Source organism: Tupaia chinensis, unplaced genomic scaffold (assembly GCF_000334495.1).
Source record: "Tupaia chinensis unplaced genomic scaffold, TupChi_1.0 Scaffold000052_1, whole genome shotgun sequence".
Lineage (NCBI taxonomy): Eukaryota > Metazoa > Chordata > Mammalia > Scandentia > Tupaiidae > Tupaia > Tupaia belangeri.
In genome coordinates this window covers 3,915,778-3,938,315 of record NW_006159510.1, presented here as the reverse complement: position 1 = coordinate 3,938,315, position 22,538 = coordinate 3,915,778, and the positions used below count along the sequence as shown (strand labels likewise).

General features: G+C 40.1%; 1 protein-coding gene across 2 annotated transcripts in view; it reads right to left on the bottom strand.

Moving 5' to 3' along the window:
• Window positions 1-397: 397 nt before the first annotated feature.
• The window catches only part of ADARB2 (adenosine deaminase RNA specific B2 (inactive)), a 567,650-nt gene continuing 545,509 nt past the window's right edge, over window positions 398-22,538 (bottom strand). The window contains exons 9-10 of one of the 2 annotated variants that reach the window (XM_006141333.1): window positions 4,981-5,159; window positions 398-2,395 (exon numbers count right to left, since the gene is read on the bottom strand). In XM_006141333.1, coding sequence (XP_006141395.1) covers window positions 2,219-2,395; window positions 4,981-5,159 — 356 coding nt within the window. In that variant the 3' untranslated portion in view covers window positions 398-2,218. The remainder of the gene's footprint in view (window positions 2,396-4,980; window positions 5,160-22,538) is intronic. The other variant, XM_006141334.2, reaches the window with a different exon arrangement.

The following is a 22,538-nucleotide window of genomic DNA, read 5'->3' as shown; positions in this document are numbered from 1 at the left end:
ATTCAGGCATTGTGGGAGTGGTCATTATGGGCTGGGGGATGCTCTCCAAGACACTTAAATTGGATCATATGGATCATATCCACTGAGTCTGTTTGTGGGATGACCCATCCTATACCTTTTCTGTAATAATTTAGACTGCTGCTAGGAATGCCACCCCCTACATTGTAGCCATAGCTTTATTCAGACCACACTGAAATAAAGCACATATACCCTTATCCAAGCAACATCTCAGAATGTTAGTAATTTGAGGCTCAGTTCATAAACTTCAACAGGGAATCAACTGTGCTTCATACTTTCAGGAAAGGCTCTGTAATTGAGAGAATGTCTATACCACAAATCAACTCTCAAGTTTTTTGGTTCTCTAAGCTTCATACTAATGATATGTAAACTTATCAGAACTCAATATAAACTTACCATTTAATCTTAGCTTTTGACTGAACTAGATTTAATTTTTATTTCCTCAATTTTTGTGAAAATTAATGTCACCTATTTGGAAAAAACACTTTCATATCCCTTGAAACTTTATCTCAAAGCAGTTGTCTACTGTGTGCCCATTTTTTTTTTTTTCTAGCAGAATGTGAGTGAGATACATTTAACCTTATGTTAAATCCCAGGACAAGTGTCTACTTCCATACTAATATCTCTACATCTTAATTACCTTGTAACAAATAGCTAAAGCTCAATAGCTTCTTTTGCCCTACTGTTATGATGTCTGTAACTTATAATTAAATATGTACAAGATGTTATGTTTGTGTTTTTTGAGTGCTGGTCAACCGGAATTCCCATCAGGAAACTTATGCTTTGGAGGTGGCTACTGCTAAGCTTTGCTATTTACCAATAGAGCATTTTAGATATAGATTTTTTTTTTTAGAGACTTGTTTACTAGAATGATGAACATTAGCAATGAAGCCTCAGTGGTAAAATTAAAACAATTCAAGGCATATGGACTGACTACAGATATGTTAGAGAAGTGCTTAGGCCTTGCCCAAACCTCGCATCTCTACTCTCAGGAAGGGTGCCACAAGTCAAATCCCAAATGATCCTATGAATACCTGTGAACCAGAGGATTCTAGCTGCCCAATACTTGCTCCAAAAGTGATAGATTCCTGCCTCTTGCATTTGGCAGCTACTTTCAGTGTTGCTTTTATTTTATTTTATTTTATATTTTAAATTTACTTTCTTTTGTCAAGCAAGGTCATGGCTGGAGAACCTAAAAGAAGTAGAGTTGCCAGTTCTGTAGACCTAAAGTAAAGTTCGACATCTGTAGGCCTAAAGTAGTTCGACATGTGTGTGTGTTTGTGTATGTGTATATGTGTGTGGTTTCTCATGAAAATTTAGTTGAACAGTTCAGAATTAAGTCTAAGACTTATTCTCCTTATTACTTGGTAGGGAGGTTGAAGGGTAATAGCTAACTCCATGCAACTCAAACTTCAATGGGTATCATTATCTGCCAAAAGAAACCAGGAGTTAGGATTGACTGAACAGGCATGGGTCAGCTCGCAACACTCAACTAGTAGGATGTTCAGAGGTGATTTCCTTACAGCAGAGATCTTAAATGATTCCTGCTTTGGCTAACTGTTCTTTTGTTCTATAAGAATTGTTTTTCATTTCTCTGGTCCTGTTTGAGGTGTTCTTTACTATTGTGCATCTCAAATCCTTTTTCAAAGGAAACGGAATAAGAAGCCTAAATTAATAATGGAAAAAAGAGAGCATTCTTACTGGTTTCTTTTGAGGGGGGCAGCCTATGGCTTTTCTCTTCACTAGTGGCTTATCTTGAATTTTCACATAGACTTGTGCTAGAGAAACCCAAGCACATCACTAGAGAGGTGCATGGCAGGGAGGGAAATGCAGGGGCCATTCCTGAGGCTTGTTTTTTACCAGTAGTGGTTCAGTACCACTTTTCAAGGCTGCTGCTGAGCCCCCCTTGCCTGAATGAAAACATTTCCTTTGAGCCCACCATGAAGAGATGGAACAGACGCGATGGCACTTGTACCTCTGGGATGATGGACAGGGGTCTTGGGCCTAGCAACCTGGGAAGCAGCAGCATGTTCCAAATTTGAGTTTAGTTGCTCATTAAAACAATGAACATTTGTGTGTTTCCGGAACATCAAAGGAAAACAAATGCAGAGAACAGGTTGCCACACCACGTCGCTCCACAGACAAAACTTTGCCCTCTCCAGGTATTTCACATGGTCGAACAGTAATGGAGTCTTGTGGCTTAGAGAGTTAGTAGGAACTGGTCCTGTTCTGGGGGTTTCCTCACCCACATGCCCAAACCAGCTTTCTGGAAAGCCTTGAACAGCTGCTGTTTGACAGCCTGGTAGGTCTGGGCCCCCAGCTTGGCCTCACAGTACATGGTCGGTGTGTCTCCATGGTGTGGTATTCGTGTGCTCAGCTGTGGACAGGAAGCAGAAAGAGCAAATCAATCACCAACAGAAACAGGAGCCTCCACCAGAAGAACAAGGTATCAGCCCCTGGTCTCAGCCTTTTGCTTTTCTTTCTCTCTTCCTTTAAAGTAAAAAGGCCACATTATAGAGAGCAGCTATACTGGTCGTTAGTTACAAGGCAATTCTGTGGAAAGCCCAGCTATAGTATTTTTATTGTCTACATTTAAAAAAAGAATTCTTTTTAACTGATGTCTAATAGTTGTACACATTTAGAGGTACGGTGCAGTATTTCAATACGTGAGTACAATGTGTAATGATCCAGAGCAGGGCAATAAACATAGCTACCTTCTCACACATTTGTCATTACTTTGTCTCGGGAACATTTAAACTCTCCTAGCTATTTCGAGGTCTATGTTGTACTATCACAATTACAGTCACTCTACTGCACTCTCGAACTCATTCCCCTCATCTCCTTTCACTCTTAGATCTCTTAACCAAATTCTTCCTATTCCTTTCATCCACTCCCAGTCTCCATTTCTGGTATCCAGTTTTATTCCCTACCTCTGTGGGATCAAGTATGTCAGCTTCCACTAATGACTGAGAACATGTAGTCTCTGTCTTTGAGTGCCTGGTTTATTTCGCTCAACATTATTTCCTCCAAGCTCACCCATGTTACCGCCAATGACAACATTTCATCATTTTTTTATAGCTGAATAATATCCCATTGTGTAGACACATCACATTTTCTTTACCCATTCATAAGTTTGCAGATACTCAGGTTGATGCCATAGCTTAGCCATTTGTGAACAGTACTTTAATAAACATGGGAGTGCAGGTATCTCGTCAATCATAAAGTGGGAATAAAGTAGTCTTTTTTTTTTTTCCCTATACATAGGGTGCCTGTGCTTGTCAGACAGAGCAAGAAAGAGAGAAAGTGAGAAATCACCCACAGGGGGCAATCACCCCCAGGAGCATGGCTACGCTACAATCCCTGCTCCTCTGTTCTTCTTTTGGAATTTTGGGCATGCACACACACAGGCACCTCGCATGTTTTTCAAGTCATGGGTCTGGAACACAAATAGCACAGTTGGCCATGAAAGGTCCAACCACCTTCACCACCACACCATGGGCTGGCCCCTATTATCAGTATTTTCAGGAACTATCATACTGGAAAAAATTCAGTTAAAAGGAAACTTTGCTTCATCAGAAGTGTGAATGATTAATTTTGGACTTAGAAATATAAACACTATGTTTTTTTTTTTTTTTCTGGAGTAGGTTTAGAGGTTCAAAATAAGGGGGTAATGGAGGATGACTGTGGAATCTAAATAGCTTCAGGGGAGGCAGGAAACAGGAAGGGTCAGAGTTATATTATCAGTCAGCCAGGAGGACAGTAAAAGTACGATATTTCCAGGTTATCACAGGCAACGTAAGACAGGATCAAGTATGGCTCCGATTCTCCCACAGTGGAGAGGTAAGGAGAAAGGAGGGCAGGCTGTGGCAGGGAGTTGGGGTGGGCTGATGTCTTTAAATCACACTGCAGGATCTTGCAGGGAGAGCTTAGGAGATCAACATGCCTATCTGATGGCCAATACCACTTCAGCAAGTGCAGAAGAAGCCCCTTCTTTAACAAGACAAACTTGATGCTTTCCTGACCTTCCAAAGTCTTTAGAAGACATGTGACCTGCGGGAGTGCCCTAGAGAAGGTTGGACAGAAGCTGAGATCTCCAGTAAGCTCCGGTTGCTGACCTATGGGCACATGCAAAGACTAGTGGCAGAGGCAGACACCACCTTCAGACTCAGCTAAGAGCTCAGATGTGCAATGATCAGTGTTTTAAGTTGACAAAAAAGATTGATGCTAAGTGTCATATGTCTGTTCTGTTGTACTAAGACAGATCGGCCACAGTACTTGCAGTCCTGTGTGGAGTCATTGCCTTCATAGAATAGTATAGAAAAATTAGCAAAGCATTTTTATTGCCTCTTGGCTTATTTTTCTGTTGTCTATTCTTTTCTGTTACAGTCTGCTATTCTTTGGAAACACGTAAGGCAATGTATTTTGATTTAAAACCCTCATTTATTATCCCCTATTTATGAGGGATAATAACTAAATCATTGATATTCTGGAAATGCATAGGTACAGTTGGTCTAAACTTGACAGTCACTACCTGTGTAATTTGGAGGAAATTATCTAACTTTTCTGAGCAAAAGTTTTTTCAATATCTGAAGTGGGGTGAGTATTGAATTTACAAAGCTTCTATGGGGTTCTCTTAGGACACCCTATGTGAAGCAGTTGGCATGGTGTCTGCCACATGAGGTGTTCACAACTAGCTCCTTTCCACATGACTTCTAGAACATCCCAAACTCTAGCTATTGTTGGTCTGAGGGCCATACTTGAGGCAGTGGAATCTTACGTCTATGGGAAATGCTCTTGACTTGGGAATGTGGAAAAGGGAAATGCCTGGGTACAGATTTTTGTCCTATATCATCCTCATTGCAGACTAGATGATGACCCGTTTCTGTCTCTGCGAACTTGCTCAGGGTTTGAACCTGAGACTGGCTGAGCCAGCCTTTTCCCAAAAGGACAGGTGCGACCTACCCTACCATGCAGCCGTGCCCACCGGGCAGAAAACACGCGCTTGCAAAGCCTGGATGAGCCCCCGCAGATCCTCTTCCCAGTAGTGGCATCAATGATCTCCAGGTCCGCATTGCCCACAGCCCAGTTCACACTGAAGTGTGGGGACTTGCCCGGCTGCCTCATCTCTGCATTACTCACTCCTGTCAAGAGAGAAAAAGAAAGCAGCCAAGCATTATTATTCTTGGTCCCAAATAGGGCTAACTGAGAGCAGCTAATGGGAAATAAAGTGTAAGTGTGAGCTGGTGCAAGATATTCAGATACATATCATCCTGTTGTCATATTTAAAACTTAATCAATTCATACCAAGGTAATTCTATCTGGAGGGATGGAAGTTGAAAGTCAAGTACCACTTTGATGACAGCCTTGGGCTGAAAATCACAGTAGGCACCAGTTTTTAACCACTCTCTCCCCCTCCTTTTTTGGTCTTTGCCATAGAACACGTGTGCTTGACAGAGAGAAACAGAGAGAGGGAAAGTGAGAAATCACCCCTGCTGGTATGGCCATACCTCCATCCCTTCTCCTCCATTTAACTCTTAGGATTTTGGGCATGCATGCAAATGTGCCTTGCGTGATTTTCAAGCCACCATGTCTGGGAATGGAACTGTGGTTGGCCATGTGGGAGTCCAGTACCTTAACCACCAAACCACCTGCTGGTCCACCTGTTTTTAACCTTTTAATGTAAAGGAATTTCTGTGAAGTCTTGTAATAATAAAGTCCTGCCTAGATTTTTTTCTATTTCTATAAATATTTGTAGTGTAAATTGAACCAACAAAGCCATGTAAAATAAGCTAAGGCTATGTGTTGATTAGGCATCCCCTGCATGCCCAGTTCTTCATGAGGCAAAATACCAGCAGTGGTCGACAATAGCAGGCAGACTTTTAGATTTACAGATTGACTAAAGAGAAAAACAACACAAACATGAGTGAAACAGAGATCTGAGTATTGGATAATTGACCGAGTTATATGAGCTAAAAATGGCACTGGCTACAGAATTTGTGAAACGTAGTGTAAAACAAAAACATGGGGCTCCTCGTTCAACAGGTACTAAGAATTTCAAGATGAGGGGGACCAACAGATGGTATAATGGTTACATCATTGGACTTTCATGTAGCTGACTACGGTTCAAGTCCTGGACCCAACAGCTTGAAACTCATGCTCAGCACACATGCATGTGTGCCTAGAATCTCAAGAGGAGAATGGAGAAGGGATTGCGCTGTGGACATCCACCCTGGGGATTGATTTCTGTCTGTCTCTCCCTGTCTCTCTGGAGAGTGCACACGTCTTATAGCAAAAAAATTTCTCTTAAAAGTAAAAAAAAAAGAATTTCAAGATGATAATGGAACATTAATGAAGCATGGTTCCTCTATGCTCAAGTCTCATAAGTCTCATGAAGCTGGCTCTGTCCAGAAAGCATCCAGAATTTTCAGGAAAGCTTTCGTTTCAAAGTGTGTCTTGCCTGGTCAGACTCAGACTGCACCCTTTGACTTTATTATTATTTATAAATTCAATAGCTATACATCATTTAACTTGTAGTGAGAATTTACCCAACAAATACACCTCAGACCAGTCCAGTTGAAAATACTATATACGTTATCATCAACAGGGAATAAACCATTTCTAAGTCTCACAAATGGCTTCCTTCTTTATTTTTCTCCACAATTTCCTTCCTTACACTTGTATCCTCTCCCACCCTCATTGCACAGTTTCCAGGGTCCATACCTATTTTTAATGCTTTTATGCTCTCCAGTCTTTCAGTCTCTATCATAGAGTGTGGACAGTTAGTATATGCTAAGTGGAGACAATGTTTCTCTTTCACAGCTTCACTCACTTCACTCAGCAATAAATCTTTCCTGTTTGTCCACTTTCTATCAAATGCCAGGGTCTTGTGTTTTATGGCTTAATAGTATTCCAAGTAGTATAAATGCCACACTTTTCAATCCATTCATCTGTTCATAGACATTTGGGTTGGTTTTATGTCCTAGCAATTGTGAATATACTGCAATAAATATAGATGCTCAAGAACTTTTCTGACTGAGCATTCTCCTACCCTTTGGGTACATACCCAGGAGTGGAATTGCTGGATCATATTGTAGTTCTATTTGTAGGTCTTTGAGGAAACTTCATATTGTTTTCCACAATGGATGGACCAATTTACATTCCCACCAACAGTGTAGGAGAGCTCCTCTTTTACCACAACCCCACCAACACTTACAATTTTTTTTTTTAATCTTCACCATTCTGACTAGGGTTAGGTAGTATATCAGGGTGGTTTTGATTTTCATCTCCCTTATGATGAAGGATGTAGAACATTTTTTTTTCACATTTTTTTTGGCTGCTTGTATGTCTTCCCTAGAGAGTTTTTTGTTCAGCTCATTTTCCCATCTTTTAACTGGGTTAACCATTTGTTTTGGGAGGGTAAGCTGCTTGAGCTCCTTTTGACTCTTACTTGATACTACACAACCCTTGTGTTCCTAGGTTCATACAGAAGAGCAGAGGGAGAAGCAGCCTGGTTTTGGTGGGAGGTGGCTACATTGCCTAGCTCTTAACCTCGGCCCCAGCTTAAGCTACTGTCCAGCCATCATTTATTTATTTATTTTTAAGGAAGTTTTTTTTTTTTTTTTTTTCCTTCTATAGGCATGTGTGCTCACTGGAGAGGCAGAGAGAGAGAACGTGAGAAATCAGCCCCCAGGGGGGATGGCAGTGCTCCACTCCCTTCTCCTCCATTTTCCTCTTGGAATTTTGGGCATGCACACTGACTATGCTACCTGCTGGCCCTTGCTCAGCCATCTTGAAGCTCCTCATTCTTGTTAGAACTTTTTAGAAGTACTCTGGTGAGATGTTGGTTAGCAGTGGCCAGCACCTGCTGAGATCCCTCCCCATGACACCACCTTCAGGATTCTAACACATGCAGGATTTTGGGAGCTGCACTGTCAATTCACTGTCTGTCTCCTTTTCTGAAGACGACTTTTGTTAATCTGTGGCCTCAGGAGGGTGAGCATTTGAAGAAAAGGCTGTGACAGTTTGAAGGTGCATAATAGATGTGACCCCATACATTCTAGGGGCCAGGTCTTACACTGCATCTCTGCTCAGTCTCATGGTTCAGTCACAAAAGTAAGTAGACAAGGAACTCATTCTCTTGTCTGTTCACTTCGAGGATATTGTGGGATCTTCTTATAACTGAAAAGCTGTTGTCAGATGACCCTGTGGTGCCTGTTGAGCATTTCACCTTCCATCTCCTGCAAGGCTTCCTACTTGATATTTCCCCCAAATCCGGCTCAGCTGGACCTCTCCCCTCTTATCCAGTCCCACTGTGTGAAGGTCAGTTCTACTTCTCCCATGGCCTGCCTTCTCCTCACTGTCTCCCATCCTCCCACCCTCCAGCAGCAGGCATGAGAGGAAGGGACCTGAGAGAATGCTCTCAGGTTGGGTCATGCATCTTGCAAGAGAATAGCAATGTGCAGAGATCTGACATTTTAGCAAGTGCATTGCATTTAGGCCATCACAATGGCTCCTCTGAGGTCATAGTGAAGCATTTCCAACTGTTGGTGGGGAAGGCAGGTGTCAGAAAACAGGTAAAGTACAAAGAACTGGCTGGCTCAGTGGGGCACCCGTAGACGCCTGGTGTTGGTGCTACACCTGATTCTAGGGGAGGCACAGCATGATGCCTTCCTGGAAGTTGTCTTCACTTAGATTCACGGGGAGATGGGACCAGCAGTTAGTGTAATGGCTATGTTGCTTGACTCCCATGTGGTCGACCGGAGTTGGTGTCTCAGACCCGGTGGCTTAAAACTCACGCCAGGCGCATGTGTGTGTGTGCCCAAGATCCCAAGAGGAGAATGGAGGAGAAGATATTGTGGCGTGGCCATCTCCCTTGGGGGCGGGGGGTGATTTCTCGCTTTCTGTCTCTCTGTCTGTCTGGTGAGTGCACGTGCCCTATAGCAAAAATATCTTAAAAAAAAAAAAAAAAACGATTCATGGGGAGACCTACTTAACTCCAAGCTACAAAGTCACAGATCCCACACTGTCCCCAGATCTATCCATGATCCACAAGGTCCTTGGGCAGAACTGACATCCACTCTTAGCTGCCACCTCTTTGCCATCTACACAGCTTGGCTCCCAGGCTGAAAGTCACTGGGTGACCTTGCTCTGGTCACAGATGGGCAATGTTGGATGCCCAGGCTAATTCCATTCTTGTCGGCTCTTTCTTTTTTCTTGAAGTGATTCACTGTGGCAGCTGCCCACCCCTGAGAACTGGCAGGGAAACAATCTGGCCCATTGGCAGCCCTGGGCTCTCCTACTGGGCAGGGACTGCCTGGGCAGGAGGAGGCAGCTGCCGAGGTCAGGGATGACTAGGTCCAAGAAGCAGTCACTGCTCTGGATCTGCGTGGAGCCAGCCTGGGCCAAGGGACAACTTTCCTATCCCTTCTCCCTCTTCCTTTTTCCATCACTCATTTCCTGGTCCCTCTAACCCTACAAAGGTCAGGACTGACCACTGAGACACAGAGCTGGGTTTTTCTTACATAGCCTTAACATAGCCTGAACTCAAGAAAGTCTTGGAGTGTCTGATGTTGACTTGGAACCTCCCTGGTTCTTTGCAGGGTCTCCAGCTCCTGCCTTTGCCCATCTCCCCTTGACCAGGAGCCCTCAGACACCTGCTTTGGAGCAGGCTCAGCTGCAGCCTGGCTTGGCTCTATTTTTTATCACTCTTGGTTGCCCAGCATGCCAGGGCCTGGATGGTGGCCAGAAGGAAGCCACAAGGATGCTAGTGTGAGCTCTGTGAGCTCTCTGCTCCACACAGAATGCAGGGGGAGGAAGAACAGGACTGCACAGAGGGGAGGCGCTGGCCTCAGGCCTGCAGAATTTGACTTGTAGACAGGAAGCTTCTTCCACCAGCACTCAAGAGTTTCTTCCTTAGCTTTGGATCCCAGATTTTTTTTTTTTTTTTTAATTTGGGAGGCGGGGATGTGTGTAGATAAAAAAATTCCTTGTATTATAAAGAATATCACAGGTCACATGTGGTTACACAAATCGCATTGTATAGCTCCTCATTTTCTAATTGTAATAGCTCTGTAAAGTACTATTTAACATATGAAATGGAGCTGTAAGCCCAGCAATAATCTTTCATATTTCTCAGCCAATCCATGACCCAGGGATGGGAAACGAAGGCTATGAGATGCCAATTCCTCTGCTTGTGGAGCAAAGTTGGGTCCAGCCCATGTTTATTCCTACTTCAGGCTGAGATCTCTGCATGCCATGTTCTACTCCTGACTTTGCTCTGACAATGTTAGGTTTGCTTCACGAGGTGAGGCGAAGAGCAAATCTGACAGATAAGAGCATTTTTATAGCACCAAGCTCTATGATTATTGTTATTTTTATTTAAAGGAAGATTTGAAGGTCAACTCCTTTTTTTTTTGGCATTTTCCAAGTCAAGCAGATACAAAATATCCCCAGTTAGATTATAGAAAGCTTTTCAGTTTAATTATAATCATTTAGTTGTATCCAGGGAGTGGAGTAATTAGTCACCAAATTCAGAGTTTTTTCATATTAAACATATTTTGTTGCATTTATATATTTGTTGAATGTATGCCTTTAATACCTTTATCGGAGATATTACTTCTAGTCGTAGTTTGACATTCTAGTTTAGGTAGTATCTCCCCTCTGCCTTCGGCTTGCAAGAGAAACATCTTTCTGAAGATTGACAATCTTTTTCTCCCCTTTTAAAAGTAAGTCAGCCACATAGAGATCGCACTTGGGGTATTTACTAACTATTCATACCAGGAGTATGATTTTTGGCATCACTATAATTAATGACTGAAGCTGATTTACCCACAGAAAAGGAACCACATGCTAAACTCAATTGAGTGTAATATGCAAATTTACCAATATACAATAAAACCTAGAATTACCTTACAGAATATTCATGTCAATCTAAATAATGTATTCTCTTCTGTAGGACAAATCCTGTCTGGATAGGCCAGGTAGTCCTCCTGATCAGTGCGATCAAGAGAGAAATGCTAGTTTTTCTTTCCTTTCTTTCTTTTTTTTTTTAAGAGGTTTTTGCTATAGGGCGTGTACACTCGCCAGAGAGACAGAGAGAAACAGAGACACAGAAAGAGAGAAATCACCCCCCAGGGGGAATGGCCATGCCACAATCTCTTCTTCTCCATTCTCCTCTCGGGATCTTGGGCACGCACGCACATGCGCCCAGCGTGAGTTTAAGCCACCGGGTCTGGGACTTGAACCGTGGTCGACCACATGGGAGTCCAGCGACATAGCCATTACGCTAACTGCTGGTCCCAAGAAATGCTAGTTTTCTTCCTCACATGTTGACCAGCACCAAGCTACCTCTTTCCAAAAGAGAGTTGTGTCCTCATTGGAGTGGGCTTTGAAGCTCTGAGAAAGATTTTTCCCTGGTTGTCATGGAAAGGCAAGCAGGTGCCACTTTTATTTGCTTTTTCGTTTTTGTATATTTCAGGCTGACTCTCTGTTTTCTCTTTGTTCTATATCACATTCATACAGATAATTCCTCAGCTTGATCTTCTGAAAATATATTAACATGGTTGATGGGCTAGTCTAGCTTCTCCCTTTCTTTATTATTTTATTTTGACCCAGGGGAAATATTTAGTTCCTAAGGAAGCTAATGCACATATATGAGCAATCTCACTCATTATACATGATACAAATTTTATAATTTTTAAATCAATTTCCCGGGTACCTACAAATATATGCAGAAAATCCTCCATGGAAATCTTCCTAGAGCTTACTCATTTATTTATTCTTATCATATTTATTAAGCACCTTCCAAATCATGGAGCAATGAGCTTCTAAAGTATTTAACGTGTCTTGGGACTACAACAGTTTAACTCAGTGCTTGTATCATTAGTTTTAGATGGTGCTGGGTAAGATGAAGACATGCCTTCTCAGAAATGAAAGTCTGGTTTGTGTTTGTTTTTTCCCCCTCTCTATGGCTAGGAATGTGAAAATGCACAAATTCTTAGGGTCATTCTTCCAGAAGTTAACATCAACTGCTTAAAAGTAACAATTAAGTACTGAGAACACAAGAGATTTACAGACATAGGCATATCCTATTAAGACCTATTCCCACTATTTTCCTCAAAAGAATATATTAGCACATATCTAGTAATTCAACCCACTTGGAAAATACAATATTGTCTGCTCTCCCCAGTGTGTAGCACTGAATACTTCCTGAAGAGATGACAACAAAAATCTATCTTTTCACAGCTCTAGAAGTCTAAATATGAAATCAAGGTGTTTGCAGAATTGGGGGCCTGTTGAAAGCTCTGGGAAGAATCCCTCTTTAGTGTTTTTAGCTTCTGGTGGCTCAGCGCTTGGTATGTAACCGTATTACTCTAACTTCTACCTTGGTCTTCATGTGACCTCTGCATGTGTCATCTTCCTGACCTGCCCCGCTCCCTCCTTTATAAAGATAGATAGGATGCCAGCCCTGTGGACTAGTGGTTAAGGAAGCTGGATCCCACATGGACAACCATGGCTTCAGTCCCAGTCCTGACAACTTGAAAAGCATGCAGGGCATGTGTGCATGCATGCTCCAAATCCTAATAAGATGGAAAAATAGAGAAGGGATTGTGGTGTGACCACGCTCCATTGGGGAATGCTTTCTCCTTCTCCCTCTTTCTCTGTCTCTCTCCGGCAAAAAATAAAAAAGAAACAAAAACCAGATGTGATTTCACATAGGACCCACTGATTTGGATAATTTTCCTACCTCGAGAACCTTAATTTAATAGGTCTGCAAAGACAATTTTCCTACCTCGAGAACCTTAATTTAATAGAACTGAAAAGACTTTTTTTCCAATAAAGTAATTTACAGGTACCAGGGATTAAGATTTTGTATCTTTTATTCTGGAACTGGGCTATGACCTAGGTGAAAACTTTTTCTGGAGAAGGAGTAACCAACTGGTCAGGCACCCCTTTCTGGCAGATATATAGATGGGAGAGAACATGGCTGCTTCTCAACTGCACCCATTTTCTCTTCTTTCTGCAGTGTGACCATGGTCCAGTGAAGTTCAGTCTTAGGAAAGGCAGGCAGCCACAGTTTGCTTGTGAAGAATGGCCAGGGGAGGCACAGAGCCCCAGGAGTTTCCTATCTGCATGAGGTCAACTTCTATTGAGTAGGAAAACTTACGTAGAAAACCCAAGGAAAAGTGAGGAAAAATGGTTTCCCTGAAAACTGTCTAACTGGACAAAGACTAGGACCTAGTAGCATCTTTTTCTTTAGTGACTATTTCCAAGCAGTTTTAGGAAGAACCCATTCCCTACCTAAATGGTTCATCTCTCAGAGTAGTCTCTAATGGAAACTGCTCATGAAAGTTTGCTAAACCCGATACATGACACAGAGATGTGTTGGCATTAATTTGTAAATATGGTCAGCCCTCTACAGCCACTGGTCCCACGTCTGCAGATTCAACTGATCTGGTGTTGAAAATATTCAGGAGAAGAACCCCAACAGAAAACAATACAATAATAAAAAAAAGATACAGTGTAACAGTGATTTACATAGCATTTACATTGTATTAGAAGTAATCAGGTATTAGAAGTAATCCAAGAGATGATTTGAAGTATACAGGAGAATGTACTTAGGTTACATGCAAATCCTGTACCATTCTATATGAGAGACTTGAGCATCCATGGATTTGGGTACATATAGGTTGTGTGCAAGTGTGTGTGACAATTGTCAGATACTGAGAGACAATGTGTAGCACACATCATAAGGTTTATTCATGCTTTATGAAAGTTTCTAGAGAAGTAACTTAAATCAAAATAGATCTGTATGAGAGTAAGTTGGTCTTCATCAATTTTTAGCATGAATATTCTACTAGGTTGGCCAATATAGAGGGATTGGAAGATGAGATTATATGACATTTTATCTAAGTGACCACAATTGTGTAAATAGGACAGGCTATAGGACTAGAACAAGGTCGAGTGTCACTTCTATGACTCACTAGCAGGGTGACCTCTAGTAAGTTAATTCACCATGGCTTCTACCTTTGCCATCACAACTTCAGTTACTACTGCAATCACTACTATTGCTACTACCATGATTTAAGAGCAATGAGAGCACTGAAGCCATAATTTATCGATAAAAATGCGTTTGATTATGGCTCATAAAGCTATAAAATGATGCCTATTAAAAAAATCCTTATTTGCCTTTTAAAAAAGAGATTATATATGTGAGAAATCCCAGCACTTCTTGAAATAGCTAGAAGCCCACTATATTTAAAACGTAATTCATTTTCTCTAAATTAAATGTACACAGGACATAAGGGATACAATTTTTAGATGAAGTGAGGCAAGTCTGTAGCATCAAATTTAATTTTATTAAATGAATGAAGCAGTGTGCTTTCAGGCACGCACAGTACTATGAAGTTGTAGGAATAGAAGGGACTTCTTGAGTTTAATATACTGCCAGATACCCTGTGAGATTCTGCATGTATATGCATGCATGAACACACACACACATACACACACACACACATACACACACATACCACTAATGAAAGTGGAGCTAGTAAATTTAAGGTGGACTTACGAATTTGTGGTAACTAAATACTAAGGCATATTAATGTCATTTTATTCATTTGCTCATTGTTCACATGAACATATTATAATAACCAGCAATTTTATAGCTACTGTCTTGTCTTCAGAGAGCATATTTGGGCCAGTCAGAGGAGTGGGGGTTAAGGCAGCTGGATCCCACACGGCTGACTACATGGCTCAAATCCCAGACCTAGCACACTGGGCATGAGTGTAAACATGCTCAATGAGAATGGAGAAGGGATTATGGTATGGCTATCTCCCCTACAGTGCGCTTTCTCACTTTCCCTCTCTGTGTCTCTGTTTCTCTCTGGTGAGTGTACATGTGCCCTCTAAACAAATTAAAAGAAAAAAAAAGAGCATATTTAATGGAGAATATATGAAATGTATTATGAAATCTGGAATTAGAGTGTTTGAACTAAAAGTGGGAAACTGGTTCTTTCAGCAGTGAGATAGTCTTAACGAAGTCTCTGGGTTCCTGCAAACTAAAGGGGAATATACAATACTAAAAAAACCCAAATAGGCCATTACAGCTGGGGCCTTCCTTTCCATCATTTGACTAGGATGATAAAGCAGTGGCTAAAAATGGTTGAAGGCTGGTGTTTTCAGGGAAGGTGGAACAAGTTACAGAATGACCACACCATTCATAACTGCACCGTGCCAGGCTTCTGTTGATGGGAGCAGCAATATCACCAGGACAGTGATGCCTGGCATCTTTCCTTCGCAGGAGAGTTGCCATCTCCACTGACTTGTAGGGACTTGGTTTCTGGGATGAATGACTGTGGTTTGTATTTCAGATAGTTTGAAATGCATAGGCTCATAAGATGCTTTAAAAGATGTAAAATTTCCATGTCAAGAAGAAAAAAATTATATTATTAATTTTTAACCTTATAAAGACATTATTTTTGGTTCCCAAAATGATTGTCATTATTTCAAAAGATATGAGACAGAGGAACTGTGGCAGAATATGGTTGACTATTTTGTAAAATTGTATACTTCTGATGCCTTCCAACCTTTTAGCTTCTGCCATAGAGTGTAGACATCCCGTATATATTAAGTGGGGACACACAGCGACTCTCTTTCATAGTCTGGTTTGCTTCACTCAGCAATAAATCTTCCATATTCGTCCACTTTGTCTCAAATTCCATGGACTCATGTTTTTTAATGTTTTCCATATTCATCCACTTTCTCTCAAATTCCATGGACTCATGTTTTTTTTTTTTCCGAGTAGTATTCTATAGTGTATATGTGCCACACTTTTTCTATCCATTCATCTGTTCTTGGACATCTGGGTTGATTCCATGTCTTAATAATTGTGAATAATGCTGCAATAAACATGGATATGAAAGTATAAAAAATAAGAAAAAATAATAGAAGATTTTATTTTTTTTAGTGCTACTGAATCCAAAATAGAGTAAAAAGCCAAGTTTCAAACCAAATAAGGATGTGGATAATTTTCATTGCTCTTTATTCTGTGTTATCCACTGGAGTAATTTTATGCCCAACTAATATTTAATGTTTCACCTAGTGTGAGTCTTCTTTTCTCCTCCTCCTCCTCCTCCTTCTCCTTCTTCTTCTTCTGTTATTGTTATTATATTTTGCCAGAGAGCTGTGTGCTTGACAGAGACAGAAACAGAGAGGGAGAAGTACCTCTCCATGAGGTGCAGTCATGCTGCAATTCCTTTTCCATTCTTCAGGATTTGTGGCATGCATGCACATGTGCCTGGTGTGTTTTTTAAGCTGTAGAGTCCAGGAGTCAAACATCATGGCTGGTCATGTGGAATTCAGTTCTCTTAACCACAGGCCATGGGCCAGACCTCACCATTATTTTTGAAAGAAACTTTTATTTGATACAAGATTTTCAGTTGAGATTATTTTTTTCTCAGCATTTTAAAGATGTTATTTTATTGTATTTTATCTTTCAAGAACCAGTTATCTATATAATTTAGCTCCTTTGAGTTAATCTTTTATTTTCTGACTGCTGACTTTCCTCCTCCTCCTTCTTCTTTCTTTTTTTTCTTCTTCTCTTCTTCTTTCTTCTTCTTCTTCTTCTTCTTCTTCTTCTTCTTCTTCTTCTTCTTCTTCTTCTTCTTCTTCTTCTTCTTCTTCTTCTTCTTCTTCTTCTTCTTCTTCTTCTTCTTTCTTCTTCTTCTTTCTTCTAATTGACAGAGGCTGTATGCACTTGCCAGAGAGAGACAGAGGTGAGGGTTGGGGAGTGTGAGAGAGCACCCTCTGTGAGGAATGGCCATTCTGCAATCTTTTCTCCTACATTCGTCCCTCCTTTTAGGATTTTAGGCATGTATGATGCCTGGTGTGGTTTTCAAGCTGCCAGGTCTGGGACTCAAACTGTGAAACTTGCTAAACCATGGCTGGCCACCTAATTCTCTTATTTTAAAGGTTTATTTTATTCATGATAGGAAAAGCATGAGAGAGACAGAGAATGAGTGAGCCTCAACAGGGTCTTATAATGATGTGATTTTATAATGCTGTGGTCCTTTACCCCAGCCTATGCACATGCACCCAGCATATTTTCAGGCCAGTCTGGGGATCCAAATCTGTAGTTAGTCATGTGACTTCAGTTTACTATTGACTATGCCATTAGGGTGAATCTTCTGATTTTCTTTTTATTTTTCAGCAATTTTACTGTTAGGATGAGGATTTCAAAATTCTCCTTGGGGTACAATATACTTTTTTTTTTTTTTTTTGGGGGGGGTTTTGCTATAGTGCGCATGCGCCACCAGAAATCCTTGGGGTACAATATACTTTTTTTTTTTTTTTTGGAGAGGGTTTTGCTATAGTGCGCATGCGCCACCAGAAAGACAGAGAGAGAAAGAGAGATAGAAAGCGAGAAATCACACCCCAGGGGGGATGGCCACGCCACAATCTCTTCTCCATTCTCCTCTCGGGATCTTGGGCATGCACGCACACGCACCCAGTGTGAATTGAAGCCACTGGGTCCGGGATGTGAACCGCTGTCAACTACATGGGAATCCAGCGACATAGCCATTACGCCATCTGCTGGTCCTTAATATGCTTTCTAGCTGTGTTGCTTGATGCTTTTCTTTTGTGTTGAAAAGTTCTTAGTTATGGTGTCCTCAAGTATTGCTCCTGCTCCATTTTTTTCCTCCTCTGTTCTTGTGGAACTCATATTACATGTGTTTAGACTTTCTCACTTTGCCTCTTACCTCTCTTTTGTATTTTCCCTCTGATGGTTGATATTATGTAGTTTCTTGATTGGGTTATAGTTACAAGTTGCTTGATCAATCACCAATCTAGATATTGCCGTGAAGGTATTTTCAGATGTGATTAAAACTCAAACAATAGACTGAGTAAAGCAGACCACCTTTTGGAATGTGGGTGGGTCTCATCTGATCAGTTTTAAGACCTTTAAGATCTTAAAGCCTTAAGAGAAGAAGGGGTAGAGGGAATTCTGCCTCCAGACTGCCTTTAGAATCAAGACTGCAACTCTCACTCTTTTCAGAACTTCTAGCCTACTGGCCTGCCCTGGCCATTTGTACTTGCCACAACCCTGTGACTCAGCCAACTTCTTAAAATAATAAGTTTCTTTGTCTTTTTCATCTATCTCTAGTCTATCTATCGTCATGATCACCTACTAGTTCTGCTTGTCTAGAGAACCCTAACTAATATACCCCTTTTCTGCTTCTCTGTACTGGATCATGGGCTTTCTTCAGAACTATTAATATTTTCCAGTTTACTAATTCTTTATTCATCTGTGTTTCATTTGCTGTTAAATCTATCATTTGTTAAAATACTATTTTATTTTCATTATTTATGAAATTCCCCTGAGGCTCTCTTTTTAAAAAAATTATATCTCCTAAGTTTTTCATTTTGCCTTTTTAAAAAAAATTTTATCATATTGAGTATGGTTATATATACATATTTTTTTTGAAGGTTTTTGCTTTAGGACACATGCACTCACCAGAAAGACAGAGAGAGATAGAGAGAAAGTGAGAAATCATCCCCCAGGTGGGATGGTCATGCTGTAATCCTTTCTCCTCCATTCTCCTCTTGGGATCTTGGGCATGCATGCACACACACCTGGCGTGAATTAAAGCCACCGGGTCCAGGACTCAAACCGCGGTTGACTACATGGGAGTCCAGAGACATAGCCATTACACCAACTGCTGGTCCTGAGTACGGTTATATTTAAATCTGTGTCTGATAGCTCCAATATGGAGCTATACATCTATTGCATAGTCTATTGTTGGTGTGGGGTTTTCTGCTGAATACGGTCTTGTCTTCTCTTATATCTGTTTGTTTTGTTTTGTGACAATGTTCTATTTGAAAATTTTTATAGCATTATTTTCATATAATTCATAGCACATTCATCTTTATATAAATTTTAGAATGCAGATAATTTAAAGCTGTCTGTGAACCCTGCAAGGACCTGCTTACCTGGAACCTGGCCTTGGCCCTAGGATATAGTTCTTATATCTTTCCCATTTGAGGAGACCTGGACCATACTCTTATGTGGCTACAGAGCACTTCTGAGCCTTCCAGCTTCTCAGGGACTTTGGTGGAGAGATCTTACCTGCCTGGCCCTCTGTCCTACCCAAATCCTGGTCTGCTAATTCTTCATTATCTTGCTAGCATTCCCATGCCCTGAGGAAGCCATTTACATGTCATTGTCAAGGTCTTCCAGCCGTCCTCGCTATTCATGGTGTAGTACTACTAGAATTAGGTCTCTCTAGCTTCACAGAATCTTCAGAAAGTCTCTATTTAATATCTGCCAACACTGTATAATTTTTTTAAAGAGAAGGGGCTTTAATTAAATGTTGATAAGTTTTTGATTGACACACATTCCCTCAGAACGGCAGTAAAAATGGCAAATGCCCTTGTAAGGGAATACATCTGGACAGAGACAACATAGAAAGTGTTCAAGTCAAAGATGTAGTATGGTTTTGACTTCAAGGGGTATGACTCAGGACCGTAAGAGGGATCGCACTGTGAGTAAAGATATACAATGATTAAATGTAAATAAGAAATCATAAAATAAAATTTAAAATGAGAAAAAATATAAATAAACTTGATGTATACCCAGGAATATACAAAAAAATTAAAAAGCAAAATAAAAGATATCTGAGGAAGAGATGGCTTACCTTAGCAAGTTGCTAAGTTTTCTATCACCATAAATTGGCAAATAATTGAGTAAAGGGCATCTGAAATTATCGTACAAAGAAGTAGGACTAGATGACTTTGATGGTCCCTTACTATTCTGCCCTTTACCATATTTATCTAACAAATGCTTTGGCCATCCTACTGAAACAAGGTTCATGTGATCAGGGAACTAGTCCTTTAAAACTAAAACTCTTTGCGTGTTGTTTCTCAAACACTGTGAAACGCTGGACAAGATTATGGTCCAGGTCTCCTCACACTGTGGCAATGACCCACAGTTCAGAGCATCACTTTTCAAGAGCTCCTTTCCATTCTTGCCTACTTACTTTACACATTGCAGCTGCAACCTGCCCACTTTTCAAAATTCCTTGGAAACCTTTCTCCCATTTTTGTCTTCACCTTTTCACGTTTCACTCTTCATTTGTTTAGAACTTGGCTCAGATGTTGCCATTTCAGTGTAAATGTCCCAATACTATTATTTTGGGTTCAGGGTCATTTTTTAATTCCCCCACCCCTTTGCTTTATTTTTCTACCAAGTACTTTCATGTTGTTTGCCCATCTTCCCTACTGGGATATAATTACTAAGGTAAGGATTTTTGGCCATTTTTGTCACTGCTGTATCCCCAGTGTAGGATTGGATTGGCCCATTGTAAATAGTCAATAAATAAATATTTGCTGGATAATTGTAAGTACGCCTGGATGATACTAATTTTTTCATATGTAGATTTTTTTTTTTTTTTTTTTGCTTCAGGGTGTGTGCACTCACTGGAGAGAAAGAGAGAGAAACAGAGAGAAAGTGAGAAATCACCCCCAGGGTGGATGGTCACATGGCAATCTCCATTGTTCTCTTGGGATTTCAGGCATGCATGCACACACGCCTGGTATGTTTTTCAAGCTGCTGGATCTAGGATTCTCATGGCAGAGTTGACAATGTGGGATCTAGTGCTTTAACCTCCATGCTAACTGCTGGCCCTGTCAGCCAACTTTTTGATATTGGATAAATTACATATATTGATAATGGAAATATCTTCCTTGGTATAAATGATAAAATTCTCAAAAGTAATGTAATTACATTTTATGTTTAAACTTTTTCAAGAAATAAATTCTTAAAATCATGGTAGAAATTACATCAAAATTAGTTAATATAAAATATTTTAAAAAAACTCTCTAGAAGACTAAAACAAAATTTTTCTAATATTTTAAATTTATCATCAGTTATGTTCCATCTAATCTGCTTAAGGAGTTTTGTGCATCTATGGAGGTGTATTATTAAATAGTTCCTTCTGAAATCTAACTTTTTTGGTCTTCAGGAGAAGGTATTAGGATAGTTCTTAGATGATTTAAAAAAACTTACCATTTTTATTTTTTGCTAAAAACTTCTGCAAGGACACAGGGGATACTTTTAGTGACTTGGACAAAGGAGCCTACTCAAAAAAACTTTTTAAAGGTAATATCTTTCATTCTAAGCATTTACAAAAAAATTAATGTTACTCCATAATATGCCTGTTGACTTTAGTATAAAAAATAATATGACAAATTACTTGCTATTAGAATAAGAGAAAATGTTACTTTAAGTTATTTTCAAAAATACTTTTATTGTTTATTAATTTCAGAAATTTCTTATTAATTAAAAGGTCCAACACTCCATATAATATTTTCCAATGTAGTGTGGTAACGGTTTGAAAATCTGGGCTCACAAAAATACAGATATAAATGACAACAGAGAAATATCTAGAATGCAAAAAAAAAAATAGGTGGCATTGGGTAAAATTTATTGGCTACTGTTGGTGAACATTTCTGTAAGTATCTATCTTCTTGCTGACAAATTAAGTTGCATGAAACATGAAAGTCTAAAGGGGCTGCTGATACACCAACTAGTCATTTTTACTATTTCAGGAAAATATGTGCTGTGAAGAAAGACAGCTGATGTTCTTCTCCATTTTATCACCAATACTGTAATGTTCATCACATGAGCATAAACCACGGGTCTTAAACAACTCATGGTTCCAACCATCAATTTTGGGATCTATCCCTCAGATTTCATGTTCATTGCCAAGACCTTGCTGTGGGCTGTAAAAAAAAAAATCCAATTTTTTCTTTTCTGTGGACTAAGAAAGTTCAACATTGAAATATGTTAAATGTGCCATTAACACAAACAAAGAATTTGTCTATTTTATTCCTATTCTTTCCCCCTCTGTTGTGATTTTTCTTGTCTCAGTAAAGAAAATAAAAATTTAGTTTTCAGCTTGAAAGCTCAGAGAAGCATTTATCCTCAGCTCGATAGAACAAGCTGTCAAAGTTGCTGTCAATGTCATGTCACACTTTTGCAAAAAAGATGAGTATTCAAAGAACGGATTTTTATTAGTTATTATTCTTATCATTTTTTCCACTTTATTGATTCATTGAGAAAGACCAAAGGACAATTTCTTTAGGGTAGCTGTTCTCAGGCAATAATGCATATTTTGCCAAAGGATTCAGGGTTGACATGGCTTTCTGGTCCTGAAGTTTGACCATAGGTGTAGCCTGGTCGTGTAGAATTTTCAAGTATGTCTTCTGAGGGCATTAATACACATCCTCTGACTATGTCAATAACAAATACTTTCAGCTTGGTTGCTTCATTTTTTAGCTCAGAACTGGCTTAGCCATATCTAAATTGCAGGAGTGCTTTCTACTAATACGCGAGCTTCACCTTCTCAGGCAATTCTGACCTTGAGGAAAGCTTCCAGAAAATTTCATTTGCTTGTTTACATTTCTTCTTCTTTTTTTTTTTTTTCTATTATCCTTATGCAAGATGGCTCTCTTTTTTGGTA